Raw genomic sequence first — 15386 nt, 5'->3', positions numbered from 1 at the left:
TCAATTAAACCAATTCTGGAAACTATATCAAACCTAAACAACTAAACTTCAAGCATCTGTTGTGAGATGGAATATTTTTATACTTAATACTTATGAAAAATTAAAATTGTTTATGCAATCATGAAACAATATACAATAAATTCACAATTTCTAGCTATTTTAAATTAATATCAGGTATAATTAAAACTATTATTCAGAAAATGTAGAATGTCATGTTTTCAGAGGTTATGACCGATTAAAAAAAATAAATAAAAAATCGAAAAATAGTTTTTAAGTGTTTGTAGTTTAACCAGATTTACCAAAGATATACCTGCTATTCATACAGAGATGATTGTTGGTCTTGGTTTGTTGTGACAATTCAATAAATTATATTACAATATGGTGACATATAAAAAAAATTATGATTAAAGTTATTGAATAATATTTAATAAATAAGCATATGACATTAGGTTTATTCATTTATTTTAGATGTACTGTAATGTACAATTCTTTTTTTTTTTTTTTTTTTTTGTATTTTGCTATTGCTGGAGAAAGACATGCTGCTAGGAAAGTTTGCCGTGTTTCTCTCTGAATCAGAATCTTTCTTCTTGCAATTTGAAGTAGCTGACAGGGTTTTCAAAAATGAAACCAGTTCTTATTGGTAAAAACTCTTTATGCAGTTGTGCATCTGCATGTTTTAACTTCTTTATCGGTTTTCTGCTCCACAGTTTAAGAGGATGCTGAACCGTGAGCTGACACAGCTATCAGAGACCAGCCGCTCAGGGAACCAGGTGTCAGAGTACATTGCCAGCACTTTTCTAGGTGAGTTTTGACATAATGAAAAAAGTGGGCTCTGCAGAGACTGATCTAAAAAATAGTTGTGTAGTGTCACAGAGGTGTTTTATTTCTCTTAAGTGCAGGTAGAAAACTATAAATACCCGTGATAAAATATTTGTAAATCTCTGTAAGAGCAGAATGGGAAATTTTATTGTGCTGAATCTGTTTTGCTGCTCTTCTTTAAGATAAACGTAACTGCATACATTTAGCTGAATTTGTATTGTTAGTAAAAAAAGAAACTAATAAATAAATTAGATTAACAATTTAACAATTAAATCATAGCGAAACATTTGGTTTTTATTGTTTTACTTGGCATTAAGTGTCTTAGAAGAATTTTTACGTAAATCTCCTTTATATCACAACTTTCACTGATAAAAATATGGAAAATGAATGTATACAGATCAATCATATAAGTAAAAACATGGTTAAAAAGAACATAATAACATTTAATTATATATATATTTGTGAAAAAAAAGTATTGTATTTTGAAGATCTTAATGCTCACAATGTTTAATAATCTCCTATGTCACATTAATTGCATAATTTTTTTGCAAACCTAACAAGGCATGGCATTCAATCCATTGGACAGCATTCAATAGAAAAACAGCCAGAAGGTCAATAGTTACTCTGGAGGAGCTGCAGAAATTCACCGTCCATATAAAGAAAGAGAAAAGCAACAGTTAAAATAATTCCAAAGAGTGTTTGGTTTATAGAAGCCATTAGCCATGTAGAAAGAAAAAATACTCTTGTTAAAAGAGATAGAATGAGTTTTTCGGCTTACAAAAAATGTTGTTTAACACAATCATCACAATAAACATGTTAAAGCAGAACAGGGTTAAGACTGTAATGAAAATCATCTTGTAAAAACGACCCTAAAATGAAATTATTTATATAAAAGTACGATTATAAGTAGTCATCACCTAAGTGCCTTAAATCCACTCTAAGTTTGATCTATTTTGCAAAGGCGGCTGGACAACAATGTCAGTCTCTAAAACAGTTGAAAGAAACACCTCAAAAGACTAGCAATTTAGCTGCAGAAAAAGGTTGATCCACATAAAAAGGCTACACTTTTACATATATTTTGTTTAAAGAAGGTAAAAGGTGGAGAAATTACACTGGTATGTTTTTGGAAAACATAAGTTATAGACTGCTCAAAGATGAAGGTGTAAACAGCACAATATAATCAAAATCAATTCAAACTTCTGTGAAATCAAACTGTCCTCCTAGGAAGCAAACTGAATGTCAATCAACTTCACATGCTGTTTTGCAAATGGAATAGACAACAGGTGGAACTTAGTGGTAACTAACAAGACACAGCCAATAAAGGAAATAGTCTGCAGGTGGGTATCACAGACTACTTCTCAGTACCTACAGTATGTTTTGGGGCTGATGTTTTTGTCATTTGTGATTGTTGGTGGTGCATGAGGTGGACTAGTAGAGCAGCTAATCCAAGATGGATAATTAAAGTGAGATGTGGCAAGAAGGTTTGCTGTGTCTGTCAGCATAGTATCCAGAGGCTGGAGCGCTACCAGGAGACAGCTGTAGGAGGGCAACAACTCAGCAGCAGGGGTGCAAGGAGGAACAGAAGGAGCACTCCCAGGGCCCTGCAAAATGACCACCAATGGCCACAAATGTGCATGTGTCTGTTCAAACGGTTAGAGGCTGACTCCACGAGAATGGTATGAGGGCCCGATGCCCACGGAGTACATGTGACAGTGATTGGAGAGACAGTGGATGGTGATTTTCTGCCTGCTAAAAGCATGACCGGTTTGACAGTGGGTCAGTAATGGTGAGAGGTGGTATCTCTTTAGAGGGCAGCACACAGCCCTCCATGTTCTTGCCAGAGGTAGCATGACAGCCATTGGGTACCGACAGTAGATTCTTAGACCCCTTGTGGCCCCTGTGTTCCTCCTAATTCACAACAATACTAGACCTTGTGGGACTGGAGTGTGTTGGCGATGCCTTCAAGATTTGCTTATAGCTTCAAGTCAATGAAGCTATGGACTGGCCCATCCATTCCCCAGACCTGAATCGATTGAGAACATTTGGGAAATCCAGTCTCGATCCATCCACCAACGTCACGCTGCACCACAGACTGTCCAGGAGTTGATGGATGCTTTAGTCCAGGTCTGGGAGCAAATTCCTCAGGAGACCTTTCTCCACCTCATCAGGAGCATGCCCAGACAGTGTAGGTAGGTCATACCAACACATGGAGGCCACACACAATACTGAATCACATTTTGGCCTAATTTAAGGATATTACATTAACGTTGGATCAGCCTGTAGTGTTTTTCACTATAACTTTGTGTGTGACTCCAATTCTAGGCCTGCATTAGATAATACATTTTATTCCCATTGATTATTTTTGTGTGATTTTGTTGTCAGCACCTTCAATCTTGTACAGAACAAATTATTCAATAAGAATATTTAACTCATTCAGATGCAGGATGGGTTATTTGAGTGTTCCCTTTATTTTTTAAGCAGGGAACAGGATAGGATTTAAAAGCTAAAAATGTGTCACACGAAAAAAGAAAAAATCTTACAGTAAAAAGAAAATTTAATTAAAATTCAAAAAAATCTAAAAAAGGACAAAAATACACAATTATGGAATTTATATTTCTCTATTTTACAGCAGGGAAAGGAGAATATATGGGGACGCAGATAATGAGAAAAGGAAAAGCTGAAATAAGGAACGATAGTCATTTCTAACTGAAGCAATGAAAAGAGCATTTTTCTGGAGGAGAGAACAGACTGGGAAGGTGAGGATTTCTTCGTCTCTGAAGCAGGAGGAGGTGGGGCAACAGACAGCATTCCCGGACACATTGTGTGGCGTTGTCGTGGCAACTAGGTTGAGTATTATCCGACGGCGTGTTGCATCAATAGGAGGCTCAGTCTTCGGCAGCCCCTCTGGCAGGATGGTCCAGCAGAATGAGGATGGAGCCGTCAGTCAGGCTCTGTTCTGAGATGAATGCCTCAAGCTTGGCTGCATTTGGAGATGAACCCCATGGCTCTGGGTCTGAGGAAGAGGAGGCACTGTGATAGAGGTGAGAGAGGCCAGACGGTGCCTCCTGCGAAGATGTTGTTAGGATCGTTGATTCGTCTGAACGGTGGCGTGTGCTTGTATCAAGGCTCAGATCTGGATGTTGATCAGGCAGTCGCTGCTGCCAGGCTAATGAAGCCAATCATGGCTGGAGGATGCGAAGGATGATATGTAAACGTGAGGTAAAGAAGTCAAAGTAGGATGACTTAGCGAATTAGCGACATGGTCCTTACACATCATAAAAAACAGGACATGTAGCATCTTCTCTAGGATTTTTACTCTGTTGAAATGGCTGTTTTATTATAAATCTCTTGTGGGAGCATTGCCAGTTGTTCACAAGGTCCTTGTTCTATGTTATTTTGAAATCATACTAAAAAGCATACCCATCTTTATTTTTTTAAAATGCAGTATTTCTGCAATACTAAAAATTTGAATACGAATTTTGTGAACAACTTCCTATCTGTTTCTTTTTAGCTTTGTAATATAGATTTTTATTTATCTGCTAAAAAAAAAAAAAAAAGAAGCTATATAAGATTTAGGAGCATTCCTAAAAAAAATTGTTTTAGCCTACATCCTTTTAGCAGCAAGACATTTAAATTAAGAGCGGATGTGATGCATTGGCATGTTTTACAATACAGACACTAAAAAATATAGTTTTACAGTTTCAAAAAGTTTAAAGCAATTTTAGACGTCTTCTAGCTTATTTTTAGCATCTTCTAACAGTAAGTAGCATGGCTAGCAGATATATACATACCCGAAGCCTTCCAACATCCAACATGTTACACGACTGAATTCAGCTCAAATGAACAAAACAGCAACTTTGCTGTACATATTTCAACTTTCCTTTATTCATCTAAAGGCCTTGATCCCTTGCAGTCTTAATAAACAATGCTGTTTCCGTTGAAATGTCTCCATGTATCTCTGTACTTCCTCTGGTCTCTTTTGAATATTTCACTGACCATGAAAACATCTGCTGTTCAGTTTTTTTTCCTTCTGTGACAGCATCCGAACCTAGGAGGAGTGTAGTTGCCTCAATGTTAATAGTAACAGTCACACATGGTGTGTTTACTGTTAAAAAAAGGTCAGATTCTTGAGTTTCTGACCACCCTCTCACCTATTAGGACTGATCACCATAGTATTTAACTACAATACAAAATAAATAAAACGAGTTTAGATGTATATAACCAAGTTTAAAATTATTTTATGCCTAAAATTAATCTCGCTTCTACTTGCTTTCTGTTATATTTTTGTTATCTTTCCTTCTTAGATGCTTTGAGCTCCTGCTCATCTTTGAGCCTTGATGAGTGGGCTTTTTCGGCTGCACAGCACAAACATTTATGCTGTTTCCATACTAGAATAAATCATCTGAACTTACATGAATGGGTCCTCTTTGGTCTCTGAGGTTTTCAACCAAAAGATTCATGTTTGGTTAGTTTAAAATGCTCAGTTGCCTTTATGTATGTCTGGTTATTGAATCACCCATCTTCACTTTCAATAAAGCTTTGACTTGCTTAGTTTGTTTTTACTTGGGTTTATTTTAAGAATTACAACCAAACAAATATTTGTATGTAATATATTATTTCGTTTTTCACCTAAATTACTTCTACTTCTTGTTTTGAACTAGTTTTACAATGTTATATAAGCAACTTGCTTTGTTAATGTCATTAGCACGGGTAACATTGCTCAAATAGCTTCCTGTATGCAAAATATAAAAAGTAGATCTTTACCTTATTATTCTAAAAAAGCTGATATATCAAGCAAGTTCCACTATAGAGATAGGCCTGAAATTCAAAGGCTGCTGTCCTGTTATCCCGTGAAAGACATATCTCTACATGTTGATAAGTTGATCAGTTTTGAAAAGCTTTTTGGTCTCATGGGTTTAGAAAATAACTGGCTTTGAGTCCTCTTCCCTCTGTGACATCTACACTGAAGAGAATTGCTGTGGTCGCAACCTGATGAAGCTTCTGTTTTGAGTATTGCCTCATTATGACTGTCAACAAAGATAAAGGCCATGTGAAATAACAGTAGTGTTGCACCGATACCAGTATCGGGCAGGGACCTGATACTGCACTAAAATGGTGGTATCAGTATCGGCAAGTACCACCAAATAGGGCAGCAATACCATATTGAGAGCTAAAAGTTTATTTAACTTATTGTCACCCATTCCAGGTAGCCAATAAAACGATCTACTGGTTTCATTTTGTATTATTCTGCTTTAAAAAGGAAGGCAGCAGCTTGACAAAGCCATGATGGCAATTACTTTACATCCAAGTAGTATGCAGTTCTTCATATATACACCCACACACATCAATTTCAAACAGATAGTATCAGTATTGTATCGGTATCCGCCAATACTGCACAGCCAGGTATCGGGTATTGGCATCAAGGTCAAAAAATGGCATCAGTGCAACACTAAATAACAGTAGAATGAATTAAATGTTAAGATGACATCGCAGAGAAGGCTGGATGATGAATTAAATAATAAAGGTGTCTGATTTGCTGAAGCTATGGAAAACTAACGTCACGCCCACATTACTGCATGTCAAAAGTTTAAGTGGGCTAATATCAGTATACATATCACAGGTCCCTTACATGGACAACTTGATTTTTATCTACGTTATTTTTTATCAAAGCGTTGGTGAATATCTTTCATTTTGTCTTCGAAACATTAGAACCGATGGATTAAAAAAACAGCTCCCTTTTTAACTTTGGGTCTGTTTTGTTTTCGGGGGGTTTTCACATGCAGAGAAGCAACATGACTTGGAGATCCCGTCTCCGCCTGCTAAGGAGAAAGAGAAGAAGAAAAGGCCGATGTCACAGATTAGTGGTGTGAAAAAGGCCACACAAAGCCCAAGTTTAGCCCCTGCCATCATCCCTCGCTTTGGAGTCAACACACCACACGAGAGCATGCTGGCAAAGGTGGGATCGCACACACTTAAATGCAAAAAGAAATAAGAAATGTTATTTACACATCATTGGTTTTGTTCTTCACAGGAAATTGAGGACCTTAATCGCTGGGGTATGGATATTTTCAAACTAGCAGAATATTCTGGAAATCGCCCTCTGACGGTGACCATGTACTCCATCTTCCAGGTAACATAATTCCTGTGTAAAAACTAAATGGAGTCCTTTGGCAAAGTTTAAATAAGAAACAGACTGCAAAGAAATAGGGTTGTCACGATACTAAACTTTTCAACTCGATACCGATACTAAGGAAAATACTCGATACCATTTTCGATACCACAAGGATAAAAACAAAGACTCCAAAATTCTACAGAAATATTTTCATTAATAACTAAAATACAATAAATAAATACAATAAACAATAAGAACAATATTTTGAGGTTGTTTGCTGTGCACAATATTAAGCAAGCTTGATAAAAAACTTATAAAATTAAAATTAAGTGTTCCTTCCTTGGCTATGCTTTGCACACATAACAATGACACTAGCCAAACTGGTTAAGAAACAAAGCACTGTAGCACTGTATCGATACTTTTAAAAACGAGTATTGTATCCGGATACAACATTTTGGTATCGATACTTTTTTGAGTCTCGATACTTTTGACAACCCTACAAAAAAATAAGATCTGCCCCATCTGTAGATCTTAAATAAATGAACAGAAAAAAGAATCTGCAGGTGGTTGATGTTTTATTTGTTGTCCCTCATTTGACAGGAGCGAGATCTTCTGAAAACCTTCAAGGTGCCAAATGACACCTTTCTCACCTTCATGATGACTTTAGAGGACCACTACCATGCAGACGTAGCTTATCACAACAACATCCATGCAGCTGATGTGGTGCAATCCACCCATGTCCTCCTGTCAACTCCAGCTTTAGAGGTTCGTATTCTCACTGTTTTTACTCAGATTACATTTTTTAGCTTGAATTAAGGTTTAAGTGATGCTGTTTTGTTGTCTTTCTTTATCCAAGGCGGTGTTTACAGACCTAGAAATCATGGCTGCTCTTTTTGCAAGTGCCATCCATGATGTCGACCATCCTGGTGTCACCAACCAGTTCCTCATAAACACCAGTATGTTTCCTTTTGTTTCGGCATTCAGCTGAGAGAGAACTGTTTATTGATGGCTACATTAAAAAAAAAGAACAGAACCAGACGACTGCAAATGCAAAAAAAAATTAGATTAAATAGAAAGTTTATAATGTATGTAGTGCAACCTAGTTATTGTGACCAGAATATGTGTGGGTGACTGAATTTGTTTACTCTTTTAAAAACTACAAACTAATTAAAACCAAAGTACATCAGCTTTGATCTTTATAGAGTCATGTTTGAATTAGGATTTTTTTGCATAGTGACCTGGTCTCTTTCTTTATTTTAGGTTCTGAGTTGGCACTAATGTACAACGATTCATCTGTGCTGGAGAACCACCACCTCGCTGTTGGCTTCAAGCTACTGCAAGAAGAAAACTGTGATATCTTCCAGAATCTGAGCAAGAAACAGAAAGACTCCCTCAGAAAGATGGTGATTGACATGGTAAGGCTGGGACCTTTGTTCCTGCAAACTCTGGATAAGAAGATATGGAATTTCATAAAGATTGTCCAGATGTGAATACGTATGGCATAAAAGAAAGAATAGGGTTTAACTAGGTTTATTTCTAGACTTTATTTTATTGTCTAAATGTACCAATCTGTCTCTCTTTCTGAAGCATGACATGTACAGAAATGGCATTAGTAAATAGATAATAAGCATTTGTTTTGATTATCAAAAATAGGGACATTTTGCTTAAAACAACTCTAGGAAAGTGAAATTTTTTGCAGAAAAAAGGAAAAACTTAAATCAATTTTAAACATTTTACTACAGTTTTATATTGCACTTAGAAAGTCTAATATATATTTATATTGGGAAAATAGAAATGCACCAGAAAATCATCAATATTAATATATATACATTATAATACATCTTTCCCAGCTTCAAGCCAAACATAGGTATATTTGTACTGTTCAGTCTTTTTCTGTAAGTGCTGCATGCTGATTTGGTAACTTCCAGGGGCATTAAGTGTTATGTTCCCTGCTGCTAACAAACTCTGTAGACTTGAGAAATATCTACAGCTTAGAAAATAGACAAACTGACTGCATCCAAATAAATGAATTGCCACAAACTTCATGCACCTCTTAAATGATCTCTGTATACTGTTTTTTAAAACAAACTTTCCCTTTATTTTTGATTAAACTACAGAATATCCCCACTTTGAAACAATAAATGACTGTTCTATTCTACTGAAGTTATTTCAAATTAAAATGTCAAATATAAAGATATTAAGCTTAAACTGCAACATTAAAGCTAAAAGAGCACTGTTGAGGGATTGAGGAACATGACCAGATTTCATTTAGAGGTGTTAAGGATGGTTTCAGTGGTACAGATGCTGTCTTGCTGTGTTTAGGTGCTGGCCACAGATATGTCCAAACACATGAACTTCTTGGCAGACATGAAGACGATGGTGGAGACCAAGAAAGTGACGAGTTTGGGAGTCCTGCTGCTAGACAATTACTCTGACCGAATCCAGGTAAATGAAGTGCCACAAACTCATGTTATCATCAAACTAATGTTATTTGGGATACTTCAGAATGGAAATCTGCTCTTTTATTAATGCAAAAAAGCGTTTATGCTTTTCAAACATTTTATTGCAAAGACATCTGCAGTTCACACAGATTAAACTTTCTGCTGTAGGTTTTTCTGGAATTTGGGGTTCCATCAAGTACAGCAGTAATGAAGATAGAGATGTGTAATCAAGGTTATTATCATTAGCTAAAACTAATGAAATGACGAAAAACTACAGTAAAAAATATTGTTAACTGAAATAAAGATAAAAGTAAATAAAAAAATTAAAACATAACTAAAACTGAGTGTAAAAACTGATAAAACTAACTGATTTTAAGGGAGAATGTGCTCATTTTTGTTTGTGTCTTTAAATGAATTAATCTGAGGTCTAGTTTCCTGTTGATTTTTCAAGTTTTTTGACTATACCACATTACAACAGCAGATGGCAGTCAGCTCCTGTGTGTTTAATGGTCTGTCCTTATCTGGGATTTTATTTCCTTTTATTGTTTTTGACTTATTTTGTCTTGCCCCTGGTATTTAACTCTTATTACCTAAAATAATATAACTATAGCTGAAACTATTAAACACTAAACTTAAACTAAGCATTTTCAAAAACCTAAAACTTGATTAAAAACTAGCTAATAAATGCTAAAAAAAATTTAAATTAAATAAACAATATGTTGTCAAGAGTAAATACTTTTTAAACCTTGTATGAAATGCTGTTAGTTTAACAGCAGATGCAGCTTGTACTCTTGCTTTGCAAATCGTTCTGTTATTTTCTGAGTCAATGAAAATTTGCCGCATCAACGAAAGGTTCTTCTGTTGTTTTTATGGCAGTGCTTTAGCTTTGGCACTTTACCACAAATGCTGTTATGTTCAGTCTGTTTTTCTTATTGTACAAACATGAACTGTGACATGCAGGTCCTTAGATGTTCTGGGTCCTTTTGTGATCACCTGGATGAGTAATTGATGCCCTCTTGTAGTACTTTTGGTAGGGCCATTCCTGGGAAGGTAAAGCACTGATCCGTTTCTTGTCAGTGTAATGAATGTCATGGTGGTTCACTTGAGCCCCAAACAACTGCTTTGTAACACTTTTCAGACCTTGTTTTTCTATAACGATGTGGATAACTATAACAGGGGGATGTATAGATGCAGGTTATTCTTGTCTGCCATTAATCTTTCTTTCTCAAGCATTGGAGGAATGAGGATGAAAGAACTAAATAATTGTGAGGGGTCAAATTGTTTTTGCAGGTTCTACAGAACATGGTCCACTGTGCTGACTTAAGCAACCCAACCAAACCACTGGAGCTCTACCGAAAATGGACAGACCGCATCATGGTGGAGTTTTTCACCCAGGGGGACAGAGAGCGGGACAAGGGGATGGAGATCAGCCCCATGTGCGACAAACACAATGCCTCCATAGAAAAGAGCCAAGTAAGGCACTCTGATTACATTTTGTAGAAAAGTTTAAGGAGTTTAAATATTTTCATGGGATTCTACTCTGTAATATTCACTAGTTTTATCACATTGATGTTGGTTTCTATTTGATAATTTTGTACTTTCTTACCTAGGTGGGATTCATTGACTACATCGTGCATCCTCTGTGGGAGACCTGGGCAGATCTGGTACACCCTGACGCCCAGGATATTTTGGACACGCTTGAGGATAACAGGGAGTGGTATCAGAGCATGATCCCCCGCAGCCCCTCGCCAACGAGCCCGGACGAGCACCACGCTGAGGTGGGACCGGCAGATGGGACTCCAGGAGGAGCAGGAGGAGCTATCCCATCAGGAGGAGACAAATTCCAGTTTGAACTCACACTGGAGGAAGAAGAGGATGAGGAGGAAGTGGAGTCTGACCTCGAGAGCCCCTTAGAGGAGGAGTCTCTGACAAGGCGACACGATTCCTCCTCGCCTTCCCTGCCTCCAGACCCCCGCAGTGGCAACAACAGCAGATACCGCCCTCCCTCACCTCACCCATCTCGGACCTTGAATCTGGCCTCCATGTCTGTGCGAAGCCCCCACCCTCACAGGACACAGGCCTCCCCGGGGCCGGAAGGTTCGGACAGGAACGGAGAGCTGAGTCAGGAGGGCGATGGAGTGGCCTGCCTGCGGATGGGAACGTAATGACCAGCACCAGCCGCCCTGCTGAAGAGACATGAGTGCTGGATGTGTAGGCAGGGCGAGCCTTTGCCAACAATGTCTGTAAAATCACCACAGTCCCTTTACACTGGAGACACCCTCTCTAGAGAGCAGAGGAACGATTCTCCTCTGCATTTTTTTCTTTTTCAGCAAAATGAAATGTTTTCTCCTCTGTCTGAGTGCCTGATAGGCCTTCCTGTTTCACAGCAGCCTCAGTTTGGAGCATTCCTGATGAAAAAAGTGCTGCATTTAAGCTTGGAAGAGAGGAATTAAGGCTTGTACTCACAAAAGGTAACAAAACCTAAAAGGAAATGTCTTCCTCCAAATAACTGTGACATCCGAACAGCGAATGAGGACTACCGTGGCGTGACAGGGTCTTGGAAATTATTTTGCACCATTGTTTTTAATTTAGAATCTAGGATTATTGAGTTGGGATAAGTGAGTATGATTTATTTCTTTAAGGATGACGTGTGAAATGAGTCATTTAACCAAATATGGGATGTAGATGAGAAAATCGACGGACCTAAACCTCAGGGTATGAAGTGAAGCATAAACCTAATGTAGCACAGGTGTACTGATCCCCGACCCCAAACTGTCTGTCCTGTTCGTCTCAGTGAAAAAATGAGACATTGTCCAACATGTGTGTCTTTACATTTATTTAAATCCCTTTAATAGAGAATTTGGCAGATGAGGCAATCAGATACTCAAACCAGCTTGTAGCACCATAGGAACCGAACACTTTGGGCTGAACCTTAGTCTTGCCTGTTGAAAAGACACCAATGTATACTTAGTTTGAGCTTTATCTATGTTTTACCTTATATTTTAGATTGTTTATGTTTTAATTTCTGTAATATTCCTTGTCGTGTGTTTGCTGGTCTCATATGTGTTTCTGTGCTTAAAAAAGCATTTTTTTAATCAGGGTGCCTCCGGTCCGCAGTAGCACTTTACCGTCTTTAGAGTTCAGCTCTTGTATTTAGTCACACAAAGGGCTTCACCCACTGTAGGCCTACTGATCACAAACAAACCTGTACAGGACATGAAACTACAGCTACCAGAAGGCAGGGCAGGCCCTAAAATTCAGTGTTTTGGATGAGCATGAAATATTGCAGCTCTGCAGCAGCTTCTACTGTAAAGCCACAGGTTGGAGGCTTCTTCTGTTTTCAATACCTAATGAGGATTATTGGATTCTGGCAATAAAATTGATATCAAAGCAATGTCAAAATTAACTAATTTAATATGCTCTAAATCAGAGTATTTACAAAGAGCACAGTAGCCACTGACACCACTGTATAGAGGGTTACTACACAGATTATATTTTATAAATTTAGTGTTTCAAGGAATGACAGTTTACCAACTGAATACAGTTGCAGATAATATGAATATTAGCTGCTCATAGATTTGAAAAACATTTCTGAAAATTATGGAGCATAAAACCTTATTCTGTCTTTGTCTGTATTCAGAAGTTTACTTTTCTAATTTCACCAACAGAAACAACATAAACATTTCTGAATATGATATTTTGAAAGAAAATATCAAAAAATTTGTACCCAATATGGCGACAGTGAAGTTTATTTCCCATTTAACCAGAACTACACAAAGTGTTTTACAACCTCTATTTGCAAAACATCTCCCTTAAGGATGCATTAATTGATCGTTACTAACATGTTAATAGCTAGCAAAGCATCCAGCTATAAGGTTTGGAGAGAACCTTTAAGAGAAACAATAAATCTACACCAACAGAAACGTTTTTCCTCCTCCTCCTATTATTATCTGAGAGCTGCAACGTACAAAAGCTGTCCAGCTGATGCAAATGCTCATAAAAGCAGCATGCTATTTGTGGCATTTGTCACGTAATATGTGGCAATTGTTTTACTCCTTAAAAAATGGTGAAGTTAATGCATCATCAATATGAATTTTCTTTACATGCACTAAGAAAGAAAAAAAAATGTATAGTTTAGTTAGAAATATAAGTGTGAGTTGTTCACTGATAAATGAAGACAGCAATATTTATACAACTGTACTTTTTATTCTGTTATTAGTATTCAAATTATATATTTCTAATTGTTGTTTTTTTTTATTCTATTTTATTTATCTAAATTTTTCTCTCTTAAAATGAGATTTGATCACTATCTTGTTTACTAAGTTGTACCAATATGTAATTATCCGTTTTACAGCAGCACAAGGTAAAGAAAACAGTGTAGTTAGTTGAATTATTACTGATATCAGTGTACTTCTCACAATTTTTTTTGTCTCGTGTTTAATTTTCCAGTCAGCTTTAATATAACTGGCATGCAGATGTGAAACAATGACTATCAGAAGCAAAATAGCTTTACTGTATTTGTTCATGCTCCAAATTATTATGTTTAAGGCTGCAGCTCTCAGATAATGCTTTCCCATACAAGCAAAATACAAAAACAGCCTCATTTTTTTGGAGATTCTCCTCACTGTCCAAAGTTAAAATCCTTCTCTAACAATCTTGGTGGTTTTCCAACTTGGAACCATAGCACACTCAGCTCAGGTGTGACGTTTGACCTTTGAACTCCAAGACAAATGAAACGCAGAATAATTTCAGGGATAGATAAAGGAAAATAGACATTCCAATGCTTTTGTCAAAGAGTCAAAAAAATAAAAATAAAACTTTGCTCAAACCAAATGATTAATAGATAAGTTCATGTAACTATAGTGAAGGAGCTCTTTTGAGACCCAGATGGATTGGCAATAAAAAAAAAAAGTCAGACTTCAGTTGGAAAAAAGTCTTCTTCTTTAGCAAATAAGTGGAATAAATAAAATTAAGTTTCTGTGTCTGTTTTTTCCAAGAGAAATTACCAGGTTTCTTATTAAACATTCCCTGGCATCACCTTTTCACCAAGCCACATGTCAAACATCAGCCACAGGTTAAAGTTATTCCCATTTTCCCAACATAAACAGATAAATACTTTTCACCCTTTGTGTCGAGAGATGCTGCTGTAGAGCTCAATTAAAAAAAGGCTGGGACTTTGTGTAAAATATAAGCAAAACAGAATTTAATAATTTGTAAATGTTATAAACCCATATTTTTTGTGCAAATAAGCTTAGTAGACATACCAGGTGTTTAAATAATGATATTGGGGCATTTTCATAATATAGTGGGATAACCTTTAATTAAATTGCACTAAAAGGTGGGTAGGGTTTATCCCTGAAGCGTCCTCTCTTCCTTTAAGAATTGTGTGTAAATGTCCCGTTCTTCTCTGATACCCTAGGTTGCATGGTTTGCCACCCTCTCAAGTGCCACATATTTTCAGTCAGTTAAAGGTCTGGACTGCAGGTACAGTTCAGCACTCGCACTCATCCACTAATAAGCTTTGTTGTTATGGATGCAGGTGGTTAAACATTGTTATAGTTCTATAGACCTCAGGCATCCAGAATTTGCCAGCTTTGACTTTGGCACACACATTTTCTAATTTTTATCATGATTTGATGATCGATAGATAATGTGATGTTCCATCTTCCTAGTTTCCATTAAGAAACTTTTTTTTGTGGGGGAAATTGTTCCACTATTGTGAAATGTGTTTTTTCACAGACTGGTAAACGTTAAGAGATCCAGACTTCTTACTATACTCAGTACTGTTACTGACCAACGGGGAATTAGTTGCAATGTGCTCCTCCAGCTTCTTATTGTGCCTCAGTTCGAAGGATTTCAAAAGTTTTCTAATTTCCTGGTTTAAACGGTTGTTTGAAAACTTTCTGGGAATGTTGGCAAATCTGACAGAATTTCAATAAGTAGTTAATTTTTTATTCATTCGTTTATAAAAGTTGATCTTTCTAAAAGTCAGATTTCATATACCGGTAGATTGA

At 36.8% G+C, this 15386-nt stretch overlaps 1 protein-coding gene across 11 annotated transcripts in view; it reads left to right on the top strand.

Moving 5' to 3' along the window:
* The window catches only part of LOC119794382 (cAMP-specific 3',5'-cyclic phosphodiesterase 4C-like), a 168172-nt gene extending 152786 nt beyond the window's left edge, over positions 1-15386 (top strand). For all 11 annotated transcript variants that reach the window (XM_038301908.1, XM_038301909.1, XM_038301911.1 and 8 more), the window contains 9 exons: positions 708-801; positions 6603-6775; positions 6851-6949; positions 7532-7696; positions 7788-7887; positions 8192-8346; positions 9254-9376; positions 10663-10845; positions 10983-15386. In XM_038301908.1, coding sequence (XP_038157836.1) covers positions 708-801; positions 6603-6775; positions 6851-6949; positions 7532-7696; positions 7788-7887; positions 8192-8346; positions 9254-9376; positions 10663-10845; positions 10983-11537 — 1647 coding nt within the window. In that variant the 3' untranslated portion in view covers positions 11538-15386. The remainder of the gene's footprint in view (positions 1-707; positions 802-6602; positions 6776-6850; positions 6950-7531; positions 7697-7787; positions 7888-8191; positions 8347-9253; positions 9377-10662; positions 10846-10982) is intronic.

Source organism: Cyprinodon tularosa, unplaced genomic scaffold (assembly GCF_016077235.1).
Source record: "Cyprinodon tularosa strain WSP-4 unplaced genomic scaffold, ASM1607723v1 ctg478, whole genome shotgun sequence".
In the NCBI taxonomy this organism is placed as follows: Eukaryota; Metazoa; Chordata; class Actinopteri; order Cyprinodontiformes; family Cyprinodontidae; genus Cyprinodon; species Cyprinodon tularosa.
The sequence above is the reverse complement of the archived record's forward strand: the minus strand, read 5'-3'. Positions and strand labels throughout refer to the sequence as shown.